The following is a 23,605-nucleotide window of genomic DNA, read 5'->3' on the forward strand; positions in this document are numbered from 1 at the left end:
TGGAGTGCAGTGGCCGGATCTCAGCTCACTGCAAGCTCCACCTCCCAGGTTCACGCCATTCTCCTGCCTCAGCCTCCCTAGTAGCTGGGACTACAGGCGCCTGCCACCTCGCCCGGCTAGTTTTTTGTATTTTTTTTAGTAGAGACAGGGTTTCACCGTGTTAGCCAGGATGGTCTCAATCTCCTGACCTCGTGATCCGCCCGTCTCGGCCTCCCAAAGTGCTGGGATTACAGGCTGAGCCACCGCGCCCGGCCTCTTATTTATTTTAGACTATGGAAATGACGTCAGATAAAAAGCAAATTCAAGCGACTTTCTTATTCGAGTTCAAAATGGGTCCTAAAGCAGGGGAGCCAACTCACAACATCAACGCATTTGGCCCAGGAACTGCTAATCAATGTACAGTGCAGTGGTTCAAGAAGTTTTGCAATGGAGGCGAGAGCCTTGGAGATGAGCAGCGTAGTGGACAGCCACCGGAAGTTGATAACCACCAATTGAGAGCAACCACTGAATTCGATCCTCTGACAGCCACACTAGAAGTTGTGGAAGAACTGAATGTCGACCATTCTATGGTCATCTGGCATTTGAAGCCAATTGGAAAGTTGAAAAAGCTTGATAAGTGGGTGCCTCATGAGCTGACCAAATATTTTAAAAATCATCCTTTTGGCCGGGCGCGGTGGCTCAAGCCTGTAATCCCAGCACTTTGGGAGGCCGAGACGGGCGGATCACGAGGTCAGGAGATCGAGATCATCCTGGCTAACACGGTGAAACCCCGTCTCTACTAAAAAAAAAAAATACAAAAAGCTAGCCGCGCTAGGTCGTGGCGCCTGTAGTCCCAGCTACTCGGAAGGTTGAGGCAGGAGAATGGCGTGAACCCGGGAGGCGGAGCTTGCAGTGAGCTGAGATCCCGCCACTGCACTCCAGCCTGGGTGACAGAGCCAGACTCCGTCTCAAAAAAAAAAAAAAAAAAAAAAAAATCATCCTTTTGAAGTGTCATCTTCTCTTAGTCTATGAAACAACAATGAACCATTTCTTGATCAGATTGTGACATGCCACGAAAAGTGGATTTCATACAACAGCCAGCTCAGTGGTCGGACTGAGAAGAAGCTCCAAACCACTTCTCAAAGTCAAACTTGCACCAAAAAAAGGTCATGGTCACTGTTTGGTGGTCAGCTGCTGGTCTTCTGATCCACTACAGTTTTTGAGTCCTGGTGAAATCATTACCTCTGAGAAGTATGCCAAGCTAATCGATGAGATGCACGGAAAACTGCAGCACCTGGAGTTCGAGACCAGCCTGGGCAACATGGTGAAACTCCATCTCTACTAAAATACAAAAAATTAGCTGGGCATGGCAGCATGTGCCTGTAGTCTCAGTTACTTGGGAGGCTGAGACAGGAGAATTGCTCGAACCCGGGAGGCAGAGGTTGCAGTGAGCTGAGATTGTGCCACTGCACTCCAGCCTGGGCGACGGAGCAAGAGTCCATGTCAAAATAAATAAATAAAACAGGATGTTTGGCCAACTTTCCCAGCTGGGTCCCTAGCATCAACCAACAGATGTGTACACGAATACACCTTCAAGTGATTCCAGCCCCAACTTTCACCTCCTCTAGCTGAGCCCCAGACTCTAATTCCTGTCCCGTGAAATCCACAAAAGACATAGATATTATTGTTTGAAGCCACTATTTTAGGATAATTTATGACATGCAGTAGTAGAGAGCTAATACAGGAGTTCTCATTTTCTTTGTCTTTTCTAAATACCCCATTTTGTTTTTTTCTTTAGTGTTACTCCACCCCCATTTATATCAGCAATAATTATCCCATTTTCTGTCTTTCTTTTTCTTTCTTTCTTTTTTTTTTTTTGAGACAGAGTCTTGCTCTGTCACCCAGGCTGGAGTGCCGTGGCCCGATCTCAGCTCACTGTAATCTCACCTCCCGAGTTCAAGTGATTCTCCTGCCTCAGCCTCTGGAGTAGCTGGGATTACAGGCGCCCACCACCAGAGCTGGCTAATTTTTATATTTTTAGTAGAGATGGGGTTTCACCATGTTGGCCAGGCTGGTTTGGAACTCCAGACCCCAAGTGATCCCTCTCCTCAGCACCCCCAAAGTGCTGGGATTACAGGCGTGAGCCACCACACCTGGCCTTAATTATCCCATTTTCTACAGTGAACAGAGATCAGTTTTATAAAAAGAACTGGCAAGTGTTATGTTAAAAAAAAAAAAAAAAAAAAAAAAAGACAATTAGGCCAGAGTGAGACATCTTGATTTTCTTTTTTTTTTTTTTTTAATTTAAGTTCTTTCTACTCCACTAGAAACAGTAATATTCAGCAAAGGGATTATTCTTCTCAATATAAATGTTTATCAAATACTGTGTTAATACAAAATAGCAATTTCACAGACACAGAAAGGGTCCAATACCAGCAGGACATTTTTTAAAAGTCATGTCCCAAACGCCACTCTCAGACATTGTAGACATTATAGGTCTATAAAAGTGAATATGAAAGACAATCATATAGTTGCTGTTTTCCCCCACCCCAGAGAAAGGCCTTAAGAAGCAGCGAGGCCTGCACCTGCAGAGGTGGGAAAGTTCCTAGTGGAACTTGGCAGTGTAAACAGGACTGGTGGGCAGTGCATTCGGTGAAAGCCCGGAGCCTGAAATTTGAAAATGCTTATGGAGGCAGAGTAGCCCTTCCAACATTCATTGCCCTCCTTCCTTTCTCTAGTGTATTTAATCTTGCTTTCTTTTTCTTTTTCTTTTGAGACAGAGTCTCACTCTATCACCCAGACTGGAGTGCATTGGTGTCACCTCGGCTCACTGCAACCTCTGCCTCCCAGGTTCAAGCGATTCTCCTGCCTCAGCCTCCCAAGCAGCTGGGATTACAGGTGTGTGCCACCACAGCCAGCTAATTTTTGTATTTTTAGTAGAGACGGGGTTTCACCATGTTGGCTAGGCTGGTCTCGAACTCCTGGCCTCAAGTGATCCACCCGCCTTGGCCTCCCAAAGTGCTGGAATTACAGGCGTGAGCTACCACACCCGACCTATTTAATCTCTTTCTCCTGCCTTCTAAGCCCTCCTGACCTGATGCTGGCTTAAGTTCAGGGCTACACTGCCTACTGGGTCTCTAAGACCAACTAGCCTCAAGGTCCCCCACAAACATGGGCCATCACGAAAACAAGAGGCCATGAAATGTGATCCTGTATTCCTCCCAGTGGGGTCAGGGTTCTGGGTAACCAGATTCTTGGAAGCTCCTAATTTCTTTCTTCTTACCTGTCCCCACATGGCCTGGGGGCACTCTGACTCCCAAGGTATAACACCATGCTGAGCCCTACCAATTGTAGCAAATAGACACTAAGTGCCTATTACCAGCAACTATGGCTTTCCGGGAATGTACCACTAAGAATAGCTTTCGGAACTTAGGATTCAGAACCACTCATGGGTCATAAGATCAGTCTGGTGGGTTGCAAGACATAAGATGGGATGGGATAGGACAGGGCAGGGAAGGATAGGATAAGATTGGATGGTGCTAGGATTTGTGTCCCTCCAAATTCTACGTTGAAAACCTAATTCCAAGATGATGATATTAAGAAATGAAGTATTTGGGCAGGGCGCAGTGGATCCCAACTATAATTGCAGCTTTTTGAGAGATGACCAAGGTGCGCAGATCATTTGAGGTCAGGAGTTCAAGACCAGCCTGGCCAACATGGTGAAACCCCGTCTCTACTAAAAATACAAAAATTAGCTGGGCGCCATGGTATGCATCTGTAATCTCAGCTACTTGGGAGGCTGAGGCAGGAGAATTGCTTGAACCTGGGAGGTGGAGGTTGCAGTGAGCCAAGATCACACCATTGCACTCCAGCCTGGGCAACAGAGTGAGACTCTATCTCAGAAAAAAACAAGAAAGAGAGACGGAAGGAAGGAAGGAAGGAAGGAAGGAAGGGAGGGAGGGAGGGAGGGAGGGAGGGAGGGAGGGAGGAAGGAAGGAAGGAAGGAAGGAAGGAAGGAAGGAAGGAAGGAAGGAAGGAAGGAAGGAAGGAAGGAGGCTACAACAGAAGGAAGGAAGGAGGCTAGAATGGAAGGAAGCTAGGACAGAAGGGAGGAAGGAAGGGAGGGCTTGGAAGGTCATTAGGTCAGGGAGGCTGCACCTTCATGAATGGGATTAGTACCCTTACACAAGAGGCCTGAGAGAGCTGCTTTGCCCATGTGTCGGCCATGGGAGGAGACAATGAGAAAACACCACCTAGGAACCAGGAAGCAGCCCTCACCAGACACTGAACTTGCCAGTTCCTTGTTCTTGGACTAATCAGCCTCCAGAACCATGAGAAATAAATTCCTGTTGTTTATAATCCACCCATTCTATGGTATTTTGTTATAGCAGCCAAAATAGACAAAAGCTAGGACAGGATAGGATGGGATAGCAAATATCAGAGCACATCACCAGTCAGTCCTATTTCAGTAAACTGGAATCAATGTGTAAAATGTATTTTTTTTTTTTTTAAATGAAGTCTTGCTTTGTCGCCCAGGCTGGAGTGCAGTGGTATGATCTCAGCTCACTGCAGCCTCTGCTTCCTGGGTTAAGCAATTCTCCTGTCTCAGCCTGCCGAGTAGCTGGGATTACAGGCATAAGCCGCTGTGTCCAGCTAATTTTTGTATTTTTAGTAAAGACGGTGGGAGGGAGTTTCACCGTGTTGGCCAGGCTGGCTTCGAACACCTGACCTCAGGTGATCCACCCACCTCCGTCTCCCAAAGTGCTGGGATTACAGGCATGAGCCACCTCGCCCAGCCTGGAAAATGTATTTCTTAGTATAAGTCTTCATCAAAAAGGCTTGAAAAACACTGCCCTATGGGAGTAAACAGAAGACGGCTGACCTCTGCCACCTGGACCCTGGGTGATGAAATGGGCGGGTCACATTATACACAGGTAAACCCAACACCTAACCCGTAAGGGCTGCTGGCCCCAGCCAGGATGTAGCACCCTCTCCTTTTAACACTGCAACAGGGGCAAAAATCTGAAAGTCCATCAGGAAGCCAGATTTGCAAAGAGAAAGTTGTCAGGACAAGCTGAAGGTATGTGAGCAGACAGACCTCCACTCAGATCTGTGATAACCAGTCATGGCTGCGCCGAGTCCAGTAGATCCCAAATCCTCATCCCAAAATGCCAGATGGATAAAAACAGTCACCTATGTATGCACTCATAATGCTTTAAATAAAATATTGCCTAGTTAAGGTATTTAAATGCCTCTTTATTGTGTGGGTGCTGGTGGAGAAAGCTCTGCACAGAGATGGACGCTATAGGAGGCAGGTCCACAGCCCACAGCCTTCTGTCTGCACAGTCAAGCCCCCAAAACAAAGGGCTTTCCCAGAACTGAGGTTACAGAGGCTGCCAGGCCGCACAGGAGGCTTTGACCACAAAGTGTCCTTGCCCACCGGAGAGACTTCCAGCCTTTGCCCGTTCCCTGTGGTGGCCTGATGGGAGGCAGAGGCAGAGAACATCAGTGTTTGTGTCTTCAGACCTACCAAAGCTCAGGACGAACTGACAAAATCAGGGATCCAGCAGCCAGGACATGGGGTTGCTAGGAGGACTTACGGAAATGGCCTTTACCTACCTGGCCTCTCAGGGAGCAAAACAGCTGGGTGTTGTGGAAAGAAGCAGCACGTGACCTCCAAGGACCGTGAGCTGAATTCCAGGCCCCGCCAGAACCAGCTAGATGACCCTGGACAAGTCACTTAACCTGTCTGAGCAACCTCAGTATCCTCATGTAGCATGAAAACAGTAATTTTGGCCGAGCACGGTGGCTCATGCCTGTAATCCTCGCCCTTTAGGAGGCCGAGGTGGGCGGATCACTTGAGGTTAGGAGTTCAAGACCAGCCTAGCCAACGTGGTGAAACCCTGTCTCTACTAAAAATACAAAAATTAGCTGGGCATGGTGGCAGGTGCCTGGAATCCCACCTACTCAGGAGGCTGAGACAGGAGAATCACTTGAACCCGGGACGTGGACATTGCAGTGAGCCAAGATTGCAACACCGCACTCCAGCCTCGGTGACAGAGCGAGACCGTGTCTCAAAAAAAAAAAAGAAAAAGAAAAGAGTAATTTCATCTTGCGAGGTTCTGGAAGAGCAAAATACAAGAAGAGGGATGTGAATGTGTTCATGTTCATAAGTGTGCATATTATCTCTTACACTGGTAAGAAGGGAGATGGTGTGCAGAGATGTATTCATGGGATGCAGGTCGTGGTGTGCCTGTAAATTAGCTCTCCAAAAACACGAAGCTCTGATCTGTAGCATTTGCCCATCACCGTGGTGTAAACACTCACACCTTGGTCAATTTCACCCTACCAGTCTTCTAATAACTTGCAAAAGCCTGAATATGTAACAATCAGTCTCCAGGGTGCCCTAAGGATGTTTAAACACTGATACCTTCAGTGACGCCTCATCTCCCACCCCAGCAGTGGAGCAACATGAGACGGGATGGTATACCCTGCTCATGTAAAGTGCTCATGGCTCTCCCTCCAGCAGCGTCCCCCCTACAACCCATATCCCCTCTTCGGCTGCCCATCGGATCAGCAGCAGAACAAGTGTGGGGCTCCTCCTGCCTCCTCCTCTCCACACCTTGCTCTTCGTGCTAGGGTTGGCTGTTCTATATCTTCCATATAAACCAGCTCTCTGGGCCGGGCGGGGTGGCTCACGCCTGTAATCCCAGCACTTTGGGAGGCCAAGGTGGGTGGATCACCTGAGGTCAGGAATTCGAGACCAGCCTGACCAACATGGTGAAACCCCGTCTCTACTAAAAATACAAAATTTAGCCAGGCATGGTGGTGCGCGCCTGTAATCCCAGACACTTGGGAGGTTGGGCCAGGAAAATCGCTTGAACCTGGGAGGTGGAGGTTGCAGTGAGCCAAGATTGCACCACTGCACTTTAGCCTGGGCGACAAGAGCAAAACTCCATCTCAAAACAAAACACCCCAGCTATCTTGCAGTAGGTCCCTGGATGCCCAGACTCCCCAGGGATGGGGACAGGTGTTAACTGTGGAGAATGGTCAGTCCAGTGACAGCAGGCAGAATGGCAGCCCTGGCTGGGGGCACAGACAGCAGAAGGCAAGTTATACCTAATTTCTTAGTGTGCCCTAGGGAAAATGCCTTAGATATGGAGGGGTTGACTTTACGTCAAAAGATTCTCATTGCAGACTATGTATACAGATACAAATACATCCTGAATTACAAGAGTGGCTAAATAAATTCTGGCACATCCATTCAATGTAGACTTTTAACATAATCTTTACAAAGTACTTGAAATAACATGAAAAAATACCTTAAAAGTGGAGGTCAGGCGTAGTGGCTCCCGCCTGTAATCCCAGCACTTTGGGAGCCTAAGCCGGGTGGACGCTTGAGGTCAGGAGTTCAAGACCAGTCTGACCAACAAGGTGAAACCCCATCTCTACTAAAAATACAAAACTTATCCGGGCGTGGCGGCGGGTGCCTGTAATCCCAGCTACTCAGGAGGCTGAGGCACGAGAATCGCTTGAAACCAGAAGGTGGAGGTTGCAGTGAGCCAAGATCGTGCCACTGCACTCCAGCCTGGGTGACAAGAGTGAAACACCATCTCAAAAAAAAAAAGGCGGGGGGATATAGGCCGGGTGTGGTCACCTTGGGAGGCCGAGGTGGGTGGATCACTTGAGGTCAGGAGTTCGAGACTAGCCTTGCCAACATGGTGAAATCACATCTCTACTAAAAATACAAAAATTAACCAGGCGTAGTGGTATACACCTGTAATCCCAGCTACTTGGGAGGGTGAGGCAACAGAATCTCTTGAACACAGGAGGCAGAGTTTCCAGTGAGCCGAGATCGCGCCACTGCACTCCAGCCTGGGTGACAGAGAACCGATCTCAAAAAATACACAAATAAATAACATTTTAAAACCAAACAGAAAAAACTGAAACCCTGATGTGTGTATAGCACTTGTGGATCGTAATTTCCATTGGATAAATCAGGAAACTGAGGTACAGAGAGGATAAGGGACAGGCCCAAGGGTCTTGCACACTGGTTTGTGAAGAGCTGGATTTGGGTCAGGTCTGACTGGCACCAGATTCTGGACTCCTACGATACTGTTTCTGAGCATCTCCGTGACAGAGCTGGCACTGCACAGGGACCCTTTGGGGCCGAGTTTGTTGTCACCAACTTCACATCCCTGGCTTCCCTGGCCAGGCTTCATGAGAGGTACAGCTGGGAAGTGGTGGAGCAGGAGGAGCCTGCACCTGCCTTGTAGCATTTGCAGCGACCAATTACATACATTGCTTTCCGTCCTCGGCAATGCCACTTTGACAGCACAAAATTGACCCTGGCATGAGTATTTACACCATGGAAATTGACAATGCTACACACCAGAGGTTTTAAAACAATTATTCTTTTTTCTTTTTCTTTTTTTGACATGGAGTCTCGCTCTGTCACCCAGGCTGGAGTGCAGTGGCGCAATCCCCGCTCACTGCAACCTCCACCTCCCAGGTTCAAGCATTCTCCTGCCTCAGCCTCCTGAGTAGCTGGGATTACAGGCAGTGTGCCACCACACCTGGCTAATTTTTTTATATTTTTGGTAGAGACGGGGTTTCACCATGTTGACCAGGCTGGTCTCAAACTCCTGGCTTCAAGTGATCCGCCCACCTTGGCCTCCCAAAGTGCTGGGATTACAGGCATGAACCACCACGCCCCACCAAAAAAAATAGTCTTTAATATTTTTAAAGGTCAGCTTTCCTCCCTGGGCAAAAGATTTGGAGGCAGCAGCTTTCCTTGCAAGCAGCCAGGTCTGGCCAAGGGTGGGAGGCTTGGGTATTAGATAGTCTTGGCTTCAGTGCTTTGCTCTGCTGGACTTTGGCTTCCTGCTTTGCAATATCAGCAAATTATCCTTACCTCACGGGGGGAGTCTCTGTGAATCGGTGAAGACAGCATCTACAAAACCACCAAGGGAGACTGGCACACGGAGGAGACCCAGACAGGTGAGCCTCTGCCTGCCCCAGCTTCCAGCTCCTTCTTGTCACACCCACGGAATACCAAGCCTGTGACATCAGCATGCTCATTGGAAGCGGGTGCTGGAATTGTCACTGGCACTTTCTGAATCCCACAGATGCTGTCCCCAGAGCCTGCATTTCGGCATCTGGTTGCACTGTACATGGTGCCAAATTTGACAGGTGCCCATCTGCCAACCCTTTGACCTCTACCTGCCCCCTCTCAGCACCCGCGGTGCATGAAGCCAGCGTCAGCACCCTTAGCACCCCAAGCTGCCCCCACCTCCCACTTCCTGAGTCCAGTAGCAGGGGCTCAGGCATCGGTGGAGGAACACGCTTTCCAGCTTTTGCAAACTGATATGGAAAAGAGAGTTTGGGATATGGTGGCTCACGCCTGTAATCCCAGCACTTTGTGTGGCCGAGGCAGGCAGATCACTCGAGGTCGGGAGTTCGAGACCAGCCCAGCCAATATGGTGAAATCCTGTCTCTACTAAAATACACAAATTAGTCGGGCGTGGTGGCATGCACCTGGAGTCCCAGCTACTCGAGAGGCTGTGGCAGGAGAATCGCTTAAACCTAGGAGGTAGAGGTTGCAGTGAGCCGAGATTGCTCCCCTGCCCTCCAGCCTGGGTGACAGAGCAAGACTCTGTCTCAAAACAAAAACAAACAAGAGTTTGGGGAGCTGAAAATTGGGGACTGTAAAAGTGTTCTGCAAGCCTTCAGTGCTGTCATCCCCCTGTGCGAGCCTCCGCCCATGACCAAGGTGGCTTTAGATCTCCAGTTCTGGGCCCATCTGCATCCCCCTCCACACCCTCAAACGCCATCCTAGGATTCTCCCCTGCAGAACCTGACGCTGATGGAAAGGAGAAGGCTCAGCACCGCTCACACCACACCTTGAGCTTCCAATCCAGTGGGAAAGACAGCTCTAGTCTGTGACACTGGCTCAAATTCTTCCCTGGCCGGGAGGCTGTCGGTCCTGGGAGCAGCCCTAGCCAAACTTTGTCTGGGCCTTACAGGCAAGTCCTCCCAGCTGGGCACGCAGCCGGGGTGTGGGAGGTGTGTTGGGGGCCACTGATTCAGCTGCCCTCCCAAATGTGAGTCCGCTGAGCAGGACCCTACCTCACTCCCACCTGCTTTCACTCATCCTGCCCTGGCAGTGCCCACTGAGCTCAGGTGAAGATGCCAATGAGCCCAGAATGTCACACAGGCCAGCCTGCTGCCGGCTGCTCTCCTGACTCCCTGAGGCATAACCACAGCTCTGCTGGGTCACCGGGAATATCACCCTCCCGGGGATGGAAAGGAAGAGAGTGTTGCTGTCTGAATTTCCGGTGCATTCTTTCCCCCCGCTTTTTGTTTGTTTGTTTTGTTTTTGAGATGGAGTTTCGTTCTTGTCGCCCAGGCTGAAGTGCAGTGGCGCAATCTTGGCTCACTGCAACCTCCACCTTCCAGGTTCAAGTGATTCTCCTGCCTCAGCCTCCCGAGTAGCTGGGATTATAGGTACACGCCACCATGCCTGGCTACTTCTTGTATTTTTAGTAGGAATGGGGTTTCACCACGTTGGCCAGGTTGGTCTCAAACTCCTGACCTCAGGTGATCCACCCACCCCCTGCCTCCCAAAGTGCTGGAATTACAGGCGTGAGCCACCGCGCCCGTTGTCCCCTCTCTACATCACACACCCAGTGCACGGCCTAGAATACTCCCAGGACAGGGCCTTGTCCACTGGAGAGAATGGCCTAGAAAGCTTCTTTTCCTTTCCTGCACTACTTAGCATGCATTCAGAGGACATCCAGGGACTGGGCTTGGGTGAAGTGGAATCCTGGGAAAATCACTTCCAGAATGATGCTGGGGAAGAGAAAGTGTTTATGGGAAGCATGTCCTGAATTGGAGTGAGGGGAGGAAATGTGGCCAAAGCCCTTCAGAATGCCCTCCATGTTCTCACCAGACTATCTACAGTTGGAAATTCCACCATTAGTGATTCATTCCTTTGGCTGACACCCCTGAAATCGTGTGATCTTCAGGATCAGGGGTTGCTTTCCATTGGAAAGCCAACAGAACTAATGAGGAGAGCAGATGGTGTTGTGCATTTGTTATCCTACTGCATCTTCAAGCAGCCCATAAAGTCCTGCCTTACTATACCCATTTAGCAGCTGAGAACACTGAGGCTCAGAGAGGTTAGGAAATTGACGAAAGCTCCCACAATGCTGGGGTCATGCTGGATTTGATCCCAAGTCCAGCAAGACACAGTCCCTCCCTCCAGGAGCTCCCAGGTCTGGACTGGCGCAAGTAGCTGCATGATGAAGGACGGGGCTCCAAGCTGTGATGCTGGAGGGCAGGGAGCATGACAGGGAGCAGAAGGGAAGCCTCTAAGTCAGAGGAAGGCCGGAAGTTCCCCAATGCTGATGCCTGAGCTGAACTTTGAAGGATGAGTAGGAGTAAGTTGGGTGGACAAGGGGATCAACAGTTCCCACCAGCAGGACCAGCACCTCCAAAGATCCAGGAGCATGAAGGGGCAAGCCATTCTGGGGAAATGCAAGCCCAGATGCCCGGGAGGAGGGGGCACAGGAGGTGCAGGTGTCACACTGAGGAGTCAGCAGCTGCTATGGGGCCACTAAAGAAGTCCCAAGTCATCCAAATAAGAAAATAAGTCAAAGTATCTTAGAAGAAAATAAGGAGAAGGAGAAGGAGGAGAAGAGGAGGGGGAGGAGGAGGAAGAACAAGAAGAAAAACAACAACAACAACAACAACAACAAGAAGAGGAGGAGGAGAAGGAGGAAGAAAAGGGGAGGAGGAGAAGGAGAAGGAGGAAGAGGAAGGGGAGGAGGAGGAGGAGAAGGAGGAAGAGGAAGGGGAGGAGGAGAAGAGAAGGAGGAAGAGGAAGGGGAGGAGGAGAAGGAGAAGGAGGAAGAGGAAGGGGAGGAGGAGGAGGAGAAGGAGGAAGAGGAAGGGGAGGAGGAGAGGAGAAGGAGGAAGAGGAAGGGGAGGAGGAGGAGGAGAAGGAGGAAGAGGAAGGGGAGGAGGAGAAGGAGAAGGAGGAAGAGGAAGGGGAGGAGGAGGAGAAGGAGGAAGAGGAAGGGGAGGAGGAGGAGAAGGAGGAAGAGGAAGGGGAGGAGGAGGAAGGGGAGGAGGAGGAGGAGGAAGGGGAGGAATGGGAGGAAGGGGAGGAAAGGAGGGAGGGAAGAAGGAAGAGGAGGAGGAAAGAAGGAAGCAAGGAAGAAGTAGTCCCAAGTCACTGGTCCCAGAAGGTGCTTTGGTGTCCATCAGCGTCTTGATCACAGGATTTTATCTTGGCCTGGCATGGTGCCATGCCTTGGGAGGTCTCCTAAACTGCACCCCAGAACCCCCAGAACCCTCTTTTCCAGCCCCAGGCCCAGGCAGAGGTCAAGTTTTCAGTGTCTCTGTCCTCATTTGGGAGCGAGTCTCTCTCCAACCAGCCCTCCCCTGCAAAAGTTTCCCCACTGACCTCCAGCCCTGACCCCAGCTGGTGGGAAATATTTGGTGAGCTCCACAGGGCAGGCTTACCGAAGATAGCTTCCAGGCATTAGGAGTGCCTGTGTAGACACATAATGCTTGTGTAGACACACGTGTGCACACACATGCACATATACACGTACATATACGGGCAGGAGGACAAAAGCTATTCAGCATCTCCCAGCATGGAGGCAGTCTGGTCTGTGGAATGTGTCGAGATAATTTAATACTGGCTTGGACATACGGGATTCCAGGTGCAGGAGCCCTGGAACCCCCTGGAATGTGCTAGAGATAAGCATAAGGCATTCGGTCTGTGCCCACGCCACTCTGGTTGGGAGTCACAGAATGAGGACCTCCTGCTTTGAGACAGATTCTTTATCCAGAGAATCTGAGATTCCAGTTCAGATCCTGGAGGTGGGCCTGCTACTCACCTCCCCAGTAAATGTCCAGGCAGCATTGGACAGAGAGGCTGGCCCTGCCCTGACGGGGGCTGAAGAGCAGGTCCCCAGAAGCCTTGTTGTTGGGCTACTGGGCACTTCAGAGGTTGAGGGGACCTGGAACAGTCTCCCTAGATTCGTGTGCCTTCCTTTTGGGGTACACCTGAGTAGCCTCTAACAGCCACTGATTGGGACCAAGAGAGAATCCAAAGGTTGGTATCACAAACTTTAAGTATGGAACAGGGAGCAAGTGCCCAGGGACTGTTTGCCCCATCTTATGAATGAATGGCTCTCGTAATGTCTCTGGATTTGAGGGGATGGGAAGAAATGGCCAAGTAACAGCATCCTCATCCCCAACTGTACTGAGAACCAACTACAGTGGGACAGAACATCAGGGGCTGCATGGGTGTGTGCCTCAGTTTCCCTCTACTGCCCCCAAACTGCCTACTCCAGGAGCTTCCCAAAAGGGAGGGAGAGATGAGGAGATAGGCATGCAAATGCCCATGTGGAGATTTTTAGCTACTCTGGCCATGATCCCATTTCAGCGCACACCAGACAGGAAGGGCAAAGAGGTCCCATCATGAGTGCCAAATTGATTGGTACTGGCTGCCCAGAACACAGTGCTGGGAAGAATTCTAACATCACCCATGTGCTGCACTTGATTGGTGATGTCTGCCATGGTCACAGCCATTCACCATCCCTCATCTACAAGCTGGGCTGTCCCCTTTCCCTGAACAGGAGACAATTCGCCAGCCTGGACTTTGGTAGCAGAGAGGGAGGCCCTGGCCACCCAGGTATAAACAAGACACAGGACTCCTTGCCAGATTCCTCAGGACCTTTGAAACACAGATTGGCCCGTCATTCCCCAATTGTCCAGGACCACGCCTGCTTCCTTTTCTGAAGATGTTAATGTTGCTTGTATTAGGAAACACTCATCTAAAATAGAAACACATTACAGGGTTAATTTCTCCTCTGTGAGAATGGCTAAATGCTTTGTTTCTCGCTGGAGACTCGAGGGACGATCTGGTTATCACCAGAAGTCACCTCAGAGCCATCGAGAACTCTAACCAATGAAGGGAAGACAGGCCTTTGTGCTGTGCTCTGGGTTAACGTTCGCAAAAACGCTTCCTGTGGTGCTGCACTCCTAAAGCCCAAATGACCTCTGGAGTCTGGGTCACCTCATTTGGACACCTTGGTCTGCAGGGTGCTGGGCAGATAGAGGTACCTCCAGATGGCATAGTAGTGGGTACCAGCACCAAATGCTACAAAGAGATGCCAGATGGCGTGGGCAAAGGGGATCCTCCCGTCACTCTTGAAGAAGACCATGCCCAGGCAGTAGAAGACCCCTCCGGTCACCAGCTCCCAGATGCCCTCGGTGTTGGGCTGTCGGCAAGGACAAGGGTGGGGCACAGGTCAGAGGGGCAGCCAGTGTGGCTGGAAGTACCAGCCAGTCCCCACCACCCAAAACTAAAAGACACACAGATGGAAAACCAGCCCAGACTCCCAGGTGGGAAGCCTCAACACTGATATGCCAGCGATTCTCCCCAGACTAGTTCTCAGATGTCCCATTTCTATTAAAATCTCACCAATTTTTTTTTTTTTTTTTTTTTTTTTTTTTTTTGAGACGGAGTCTCAGTCTGTTGCCCCAGCTGGAGTGCAGTGGCACAAGCATAGCTCACAGTAGCCTCCAACTCCTGAAACGATCCTCCTGCCTCAGCCTCCTCAGTAGCTGGGACTATAGATATCCCATGGCGCCATGCCTGGCTAATTTTATTTTATTTTTGAAGATGGGGGCGTCTTGCTATGTTGCCCAGGCTGGTCTCAAACTCCTGGCCTCCAGTGATTCTCCCACCTTGGCTTCCCAAAGTGCTGGCATTACAGGGGCGAGCCACCACACTCAGCCTCAAATAATATTTATATAACTTATCTGTTTTTTTTTGTTTTGTTTTTTTTTTTAAACACAGTTGCTCTTTTGCCCAGGCTAGAGTGCAGTAGCAAGATCTCGGCTCACTGCGACCTCTACCTCCCGGGTTCAACCCATTCTCCTGCCTCAGCCTCCTGAGTAGCTGGGACTACAGGTGTGCACTACCATGCCCAGCTAATTTTTGTATTTTTAGTAGAGACAAGGTTTCACCATGTTGACCAGGCTGGTCTCAAACTCTGGACCTCAGGTGATCTGCCCACCTTGGCCTCCCAAAGTGCTGGGATTATAGGTATGAGCCACTATGCCTGGCCTATAGCTTATCTTTTGTAAAAATGTAATACATCTGGGTATATACACAAATAATTGAAAGCAGGGTCTTGATAGATATTTGCACACCCATGTTCATAGCAGCATAATCACAACAACAAAAGGAGGAAGCAACTCAGGGGTCCACCAAGGAATGAATGGATAAACAAAACAAGCTCGAGGCCGGGCGGCTCACGGTGGCTCACGTCTATAATCCCAGCACTTTGGGAGGCTAACGAGGGCGGATCATGAGGTCAGGAGTTCGAGACCAGCCTGGGCAACATGGTGAAACCCCGTCTCTACTAAAAATACAACAATTAGACAGGAGTGGTGGCGCATGCCTGTAATCCCAGCTACTCAGGAGGCTGAGGCATGAGAATCACTTGAATCTGGGAGTTGGAAGTTGCAGTAAGCCAAGATCATGCCACTGCATTCCATGCTGGGTGACAGAGTAAGACTCCATCTCAAAAAAATAAAATAAAATAATGAGGACAGGACAGAGTTATAGTTTGCAGAGATGCAAAAAGTTCTGGAGAGGGATGGTGGTGATGGTCGCATGACAATGTGACTGTGCTTACTGCCACTGAACTGAATATTTTACCACAAGTTTTTAAAGTAATGGCATGGCAAAAAAAAAAAAAAAAAAAAAAAAAAAAAAAAAAAAAAAGTAGAGAAAATGATTTCTGTTCTGCTTCATGGCAAAAAATATTTAGAGAAAAAAACATGGTAAGAAAAAAGTAGTAGTTCTGGCCCCCAGATGTGAGTACTATTAACAGGAGTTGTTCTTAATAAAAGAAACTCTCTGCAGGGCACGGTAGCTCACGCCTGTAATCCCAGCAGTTTGGAAGGCCAAGGTGGGCTTAAGCCCAGGAGATCAAGACCAGCCTGGGCAATATAGTGAGACACCCATCTCTAAAAAAAAAAGAAGAAGAAAGAAGAAAGAAGAAGAAAGAGAAGAAGAGAAGAAGAAGAAGAAGAAGAAGAAGAAGAAGAAGAAGAAGAAGAAGAAGAAGAAGAAGAAGAAGAAGAAGAAGAAGAAGAGGAGGAAGAGGAAGAGGAAGAGGAAGAAGAAGAAGAAGAAGAAGAGGAGGAAGAGGAAGAGGAAGAAGAGGAAGAGGAAAAGGAAGAAGAAGAAGAAAGGAGAGGAGAGGAGAGGAAGAGGAAGAGGAAGGGGAAGAAAAGAAGAAGAAGAAGAAGAAAAAGAAAGAAAGAAAGAAAGGAAGGAAGGAAGGAAGGAAGGAAGGAGAAGAATTCAAGACCATTCTAGGCAACATAAGGAGATCCTGGCTCTACAAAAAAAAAAAAAAAAAATTGTTTTTTTGAAACAGAGTTTCGCTCTTGTAGCCCAGGCTGGAGTTCAATGGTGCGATCTCAGCTCACTGCAACCTCCGCATCCTGGGTTCAAGAGATTCTCCTGCCTCGGCCTCCAGAGTAGCTGAGACTATAGGTGTGCACCACCTCTGGCTAATTTTTTTTTTTTAGAGATGGGTCTTGTTGTGTTGCCCAGGCTGGTCTCAAACCCCTGGACTCAAACTATCCTCCCACCTCAGCTTCCCAAAGGACTGGATTATAGGCATGAACCACTGCGCCTGGGCTACTGCCTCTTTAGACAAGTCATGCTAGGCCTCAGTTTCCCCACCTGCCATAGGAGAGTGCGACAATCTCAACAGCCAAGTCCAGCCCAGACACTCTTGGTCCCTTGCAGGGACCCATCCATGCAGGGCTGGCAGCACTTACCATGGAGAGGATGACCAGGGCAGGGAAGAAGCCCATCACGATGTAGCAGAGAAGCTCCACAAGCTTGTACCTGGCAGGAAGACAAGCCATGCCAGCCTTAGGACATGCCTCCCCATGAGGAAATCGCGCACAGCTCCGTGTTCCTGGGGAAGAGGGAACACTCTGGCCAGAACAGTGAGAAGAAAGGACGCTTTCTCTGCCCAGCACGCCTTGGCTCAGATTTCACCCAGCTACATCCAATAAGTGCTGGCAGTTGTGTGACCTTGGGTACTTTCCCTCCCTGAGACTCAGTTTCCACATCTGTAAAATGCATGCTGGTGCCACAGCAGGGATTACAAACATTGGGCATAGCACACACGGGCACTTCCTATGCTCAGCCCATGGCAGACATCACTATTTGATCCCAGCATCTCTTTCCACAGGGCCCAAGCAGCCACTTCCAATCGAGCTGGGTTGCTACAGCAACCGAAGCCTCTTTGCTGTCCCTGGACTAAATGACTTCCAGAGGTTCCTAGGCTCTGAGACTGCAGGAAGTCTGTTATTCTCTTTTCCGTCTATCGTCCTGTTTCTATAATAATCCCATTGAATTATTTCCATCCCCATCACTCAGCAGAATGGGGATACAGAGAGTGTGGCTCTTTCAGGACCTCTCCCTTTCATCTGCTAATAATTTAGGGAGGGCAGGTGGCATGTGACCACCCCCACCCCACCCCGGTTCAATGGGGCTAGGAACCTATTTTTTTTGTTGTTTGTTTGTTTTTTAAGACAGAGTCTCCCTCTGTCGCCCAGGCTGGAGTGCAGTGGCACAATCTTGGCTCACTGCCACCTCCACCTCCCGGGTTCAAACCATTCTCCTGCCTCAGCCTCCTGGTTAGCTGGGATTACAGGCGCCCATCACCATGCCCGGCTTATTTTCATATTTTTAATAGAGACAGGGTTTTATCATGTTGGCCAGGCTGGTCTCAAACTCCTGACCTCAAGTGATCCGCCTTCCTCGCAGATCACTCGGCCACCCAAAGTGCTGGGATTACAGATGTGAGCCAGCACACCTGGCCACCTGTGATGTCTTTTTGATAACTTCAAGTTGACCCTAGGGGCTGCAAGACCTGGTGGCCACCCATGAGCCTGAATGGCATGACAGCCAGAGCTGTGCTCTCACGATTATGGCATCATCCTGGGCTCTCAACTACCCAGGAGTGCTGCCCAGGAGGCTGGAGCATCTAAGGGAATCCCGCCTCCCAGCAGCCCCCAGGCCTGGCTTACCGCTCATGGAAGAAGAAGACGTAGATGGTACCCACGGAAGCCATGATCCAGACCAGCCAGCGCATGTGGGAGGCCCAGGGGCCCAGCTCCCGAAGGTTCAGCCTGGGAGAGAGAGACCCAAGGCCATGGCCCTGAGGGGGGCCCACCAAGACCCCAGCCCTTGAGGACCGACCTGTCACAGGAAACGGACCCCAAGGAAGTCCTGTCACCCGTCGCTCCATGGCTGGGACATGGGCGCTCACAGGAAGACAGGTGAACAGGCAGAAAGTGCGCTAGATAACTTGAAACAGCAAGCAATGATTAGAGGAAAATTAGCAAAATTGATAATATCTAGAAGAAAAGGTAAGTAGGGCCTCAAACTGGCAGGCTGATGAACAAGTAAAGCCTGTTTGGAGGGAATTGTGCATTCTCCGTCACTGCAGTTCCAGCAGCTAACCAAAGCAACGCTGTTATGTTTTGCTTTGTTTTGTTTTGCTTATTTTTTTGAGATGCAGTCTCTATCTGTGCCCCAGGCTGGAGTGTAGTGGCACAATCTCGGCTCACTGCCACCTCCACCATCTGGGTTCAAGCGATTCTCCTGCCTCAGCCTCCCGAGTAGCTGGGATTACAGGCATCCGCTGCCACGCCCAGCTAATTTTGTATTTTTAGTAAAGATGGGGTTTCTCCACGTTGGCCAGGCTGGTCGCGAACTCCTGACCTTAGGTGATCCACCCACCTCGACCTCCCAAATGCTGGGATTACAGGCCTGAGCCACTGTGCCCGGCCTCCAATCCTTTGTTAATAATTATTTTAAGAGACAAGGTCTTGCTACTTGAGAAGCTGAGGCGGGAGGATTGCTTAAGCCTGGGAGGTCGAAGCTGCAGTGAGCCATGATGACACCACTGCACTCCAGCCTGGGCAACAGAGTGAGACCCTGTCTCAAAAAAAATTAAAAATAATAATAATTTAAAAATCAAAAACATGAGGAAGATCTGTTTTTACCAACATAGATAGATCTCTAAGCTATATTGTGAGGTGTTCGGTAGGTGGAGGGTATGAACCAAGAATGAGATGACTAATATTGTGTGTATGTATAAAGAGAGAACTGTCGGCCAGGCGCGGTGGCTCACGCCTATAATCCCAGCACTTTGGGAGGCCAAGGCGGGCAGATCACGAGGTCAGGAGATTGAGATCATCCTGGCTAACATAGTGAAACCCTGTCTCTACTGAAAATACAAAAACAAAATTGGCCAGGCATGGTGGCGGGTGCCTGTAGTCCCAGCTACTCGGGAGGCTGAGGCAGGAGAATAGTGTGAACTCGGGAGGCAGAGGTTGCAGTGAGCCGAGATGGCGCCACTGCACTCCAGCCTGGGCGACAGAGCGAGACTCCGTCTCAAAAAAAAAAAAAAAGAGAGATAACTGTCAATGCACAGAAAAAGATCTGAACCTCATCCCATGTGGTTTTGTCTGGAAAGGTATAGTTAGTAGTGGTAATGATTGCAGAAGAGGGTCCTTTGAGTTTTTTCTGGAATGAATTTCTATTTTTTTTTTTTTTTTTTTTGGTGATGGAGTCTCACTCTGTCACCCAGGCTGGAGTACAGTGGCGTGATCTCAGCTCACTGCAACCTCCGCCTCCCGCGTTCAAGTGATTCTCCTGCCTCAGCCTCCCGAGTAACTGGAATTACAGGTGCACCACCATGCCTGGCTAATTTTTGTATTTTTAGTAGAGATGGAGTTTCGCCATGATGGCCAGGCTGGTCTTGAACTCCTGACCTCAGGTGATCTGCCCGCCTCGGCCTCCCAAAGTGCTGGGATTACAGGCGTGGGCCACTGCGCCTGGCCTGGAATGAATTTCTGAAATGAGAATGTGTTACGTAAAACTTCTGCTAAAAAAAGTGACCTGCTTGGAGTCTGTCATTATAAAGAAGTTAAGTAACACTGAAAAGTTAAAGAGTAAAAAATAATAACCTGTCTCATTACCCAAAATACCCATCAGTGAACATCATTCTAGATATCCTTCCAAGTAGACCTAAAAATAGGCCACTGGGTAGAAGGATAGGATGGGATGAAGGGAAAGGAGAAAGGGTGAGAATTAAGTTATGCACATCATTTTAAAGTAAAAGTATTGGCCGGGCGTGGTGGCTCAAGCCTGTAATCCCAGCACTTTGGGAGGCCGAGCCGGGCAGATCACGAGGTCAGGAGATCGAGACCATCCTGGCTAACACGGTGAAACCCTGTCTCTACTAAAAATACAAAAAACTAGCCGGGCGAGGTGGCGGCGCCTGTAGTCCCAGCTACTCGGGAGGCTGAGGCAGGAGAATGGCGTGAGCCCGGGAGGTGGAGCTTGCAGTGAGCTGAGATCTGGCCACTGCACTCCAGCCTGGGTGACAGAGCAAGACTCCGTCTCAAAAAAAAAAAAAAAGTAAAAGTATTACATTTAATTTTAACTTGACTTTATTTATTTATTTATTTATTTTTTAACTTGACTTTAAAAGAAGAAAATGGACACTTAAAAATTTTGCTGAAATTCAAACAAATGTTTTTTCACTGATAAATTCACTTGAATTCTGAAGTTAAAATAAATTATGTAAAGCACAAGAAAATTGGATTTTCAGCCGGGCACAGTGTCTCACGCCTGTAATCCCAGCACTTTGGGAGGCCCAGGCAGGTGGATCACCTGTGGTCAGGAGTTCAAGACCAGCCTGGCCAAAATGGTGAAACCCCATCTCCACTGAAAATACAAAAATTAGTTGGTTGTGGTGGCAGAAGACTGTAATTCCAGCTACTTGGGAGGCTGAGGCAGGAGAACTGCTTGAACCAACGAGGCAGAGGTTGCAGTGAGCCAAGATCACGCCATTGAGTTCCAGCCTGGGCGACGAGAGCGAAACTCCATCTCGGAGAAAAAAAAAAAAAAAAAGTTAGATTTTTAAAATTACATGTTTCGGGTTCTTGTTTGTTTGTTTTTTTAGAGACAGGGCTCTCTCTCACAGGCTGGAGTGTGGTGGCACAATCATAGCTCACTGCAGCCTCGATTTCCTGGGCTCAAGCGATCCTCCTGTCTCAGCCTCCTGAGTAGCTGGGAACACAGGCACACGCCATCACAAACTAGTTTCTTTCAAACACTATTCATGGATACGGGATTCTTGGACTTCTTTCACGTGTGACAATGGTGCCTATTGTTTTTATGTCTGCATGATAACCCCATTTGATAGTTTATTCTGAAGTCTATCTTTGAGAAATTATTAGAAGTGTCCCCACTGCGTGTCAGCATTAAATGGTGCTGTGGCCACATTCAGAAGCCAGCTTGTTTTTTTCACTTTGCAAATAACTTATTTTTTCAGTCTCAATGCCTGAAGAATTTGTCTCTTTCTTTCATTTCCATCAGCTTCTCTCTGATTGCTCTAATTCTGGCTTTTTGAAAATGTCTGTGTTCTCCCTGATTATGTAAAACCTTCAGTATTTATTTGGTTTTTGGTTTGTTTCTTTTTCCCCCATAAAGAGAGGGAGCTGCGGGTTCTGTTTGTGACAATACCCTCAGATACCAGCACAGGGCGTGGCACAGGGCAGTGCCCAGTCAATCACAGCCAGGGATAAAGGTAAAGAAGAGAGACTCAGGCTGGGCGCAGGGGCTCACACCTGTGATCCCAGCACTTTGGGAGGCCGAGGCAGGCAGATCACCTGAGGTCAGGAGTTTGAGACCACCCTGGCCAACATGGTGAAACCCCGTCTCTGCTAAAAATACAAAAATTAGCGGGGTGTGGTGGCACATGCCTGTAGTCCCAGCTACTCAGGGGGCTGAGGCAGGAGAATCGTTCGAACCCGGGAGTTGGAGGTTGCATTGAGTCGAGATCACGCCACTGCGCCTGGCTGAAAATCCAATTTCCTTGTGCTTTACATAATTTATCTTAACTTCAGAATCCAAGTGAATTTTACGGTGAAAATTCTGGGCAAGAGAACAAGACTCCATCTCAAAAAACATAAACAAAACAAAAAATAAAAACAAAATATATACTTACAAAATGTGGCCACTGCAGTGGCTCATGCCTGTACTCCCAACACTTTGGGAGGCTGAGGAGGGAGGATGGCCTGAGGCCAGGAGTTCAGGACCAGTCTGGGCTGCATAGTGAGACCCATCTCTACAAAAATAAAAACATTAGCCAAGCATGGTGGCTTGCACCTGCAGTCCCAGCTACTTGGGAGGCTGAGGCGGGAGGATCACTTGAGCCCAGGAGCTGGAGGCTGCAGTGAACTATGATCACAACACTGCACTCCAGCATAGGCAATAGAGCAAGACCCTGTCTCTACAAAAAAAAATTTTAATTTAAAAGCTATATTAAATAAATTAAATATTAAGTAAATATAAATATAAGTATATATGTATGTATATGCATGTGTATGCATGTCTGTCTATTACACATATTTATATATATGTGTATATATATATAGACACATGCATACATATATACATATTAATATTTGCTTTTCTGGATGGGCGTGGTGGCTCACACCTATAATCCAAACACTCTGGGAGGCAGAGGTGGGCAGATCACTGGAAGTTAGGAGTTCAAGACCAGCCTGGCCAACATGGTGAAACCCTGTCTCTACCAAAAATACAAAAATTAGCTGGGCGTGCTGGCGCACGCCTGTAATCCCAGCTACTCAGGAGGCTAAGGCAGGAGAATCGCTTGTACCGGGGAGGCAGAGGTTGCAGTGAACCAAGATCTCACTACTGCACTCTAGCCTGGGCGACAGAGTGAGATTCTGTCTCAGAATTCTCAGAAAAAAAAAAAAAAAAAAAGATGTATATATTTGCTTTTTCTGCATAAAATAACTCAAGAAGGACACACAAGAAGGTGGGTATAAGCAGCTGCTGTCAGGAAGGAGAAAAGTGTGGCGGAAAGCGTTTCACCTAACTCCTCTGTGCCAAGTCAACATATTACCCAGCCAAATAGAAAAATAAATTCAAACAATGAAAAGAAAGGCTGCCAAGCGTTTGCTGAGCGGTGGGACAGTACTCACCAGGGTGCGTAGGAAGCCGCTATGAAGAAATAGATGACCATCCGGTCGAACATGTGGAGACAGTGTTCCACCATCCTAGGGCGGCAGAGAAGCCGGCGGTCACAGCCCCTGCACAGCAGGGAAGGGCCAGTGCCCCAGAGCCGTGCCCTAGGCTGATCGTGCCTGCCTACAGGTTAGCGGGGCTGGGTTCCTCTATCCAGCCAGGACCCCTTGGGCCTCAGAATCCCCATCTGTAAGTGACCAGGGCAGTGGTCTTCAAACCAGGCTCCTTATCACCCTAGGGACTTCATGGAGACACCTTGCCTCGGGGGTCCCACTGAGGGCCTTGTGCCCCTGCAAGTAAGGATCGGACATCCTCCTTTGCAGTTTTTTTTTTTTTTTTTTTTTTTGAGACAAGGTCTCGCTCTGTCTCCCAGGCTGCAGTGCAGTGGCACGATCTCGGCTCACTGCAACCTCTGCTTCCCGGATTCAAGCCATTTTCTTG

General features: G+C 49.1%; 2 protein-coding genes across 3 annotated transcripts in view; one reads left to right on the forward strand and one right to left on the reverse strand.

Moving 5' to 3' along the window:
* Positions 1-23,605, forward strand: part of LOC104667537 (protein PMS2CL-like) — a 1,213,215-nt gene that overhangs the window by 1,044,645 nt on the left and 144,965 nt on the right. The gene's annotated exons all lie outside the window — the stretch shown is intronic.
* The window catches only part of MMD2 (monocyte to macrophage differentiation associated 2), a 55,079-nt gene continuing 44,130 nt past the window's right edge, over positions 12,657-23,605 (reverse strand). The window contains exons 4-8 of one of the 2 annotated variants that reach the window (XM_010364573.2): positions 23,122-23,196; positions 18,124-18,225; positions 16,861-16,930; positions 16,713-16,762; positions 12,657-14,276 (exon numbers count right to left, since the gene is read on the reverse strand). In XM_010364573.2, coding sequence (XP_010362875.1) covers positions 16,718-16,762; positions 16,861-16,930; positions 18,124-18,225; positions 23,122-23,196 — 292 coding nt within the window. In that variant the 3' untranslated portion in view covers positions 12,657-14,276; positions 16,713-16,717. The remainder of the gene's footprint in view (positions 14,277-16,712; positions 16,763-16,860; positions 16,931-18,123; positions 18,226-23,121; positions 23,197-23,605) is intronic. The other variant, XM_010364572.2, reaches the window with a different exon arrangement.

This window comes from Rhinopithecus roxellana, chromosome 6, assembly GCF_007565055.1.
Source record: "Rhinopithecus roxellana isolate Shanxi Qingling chromosome 6, ASM756505v1, whole genome shotgun sequence".
Lineage (NCBI taxonomy): Eukaryota > Metazoa > Chordata > Mammalia > Primates > Cercopithecidae > Rhinopithecus > Rhinopithecus roxellana.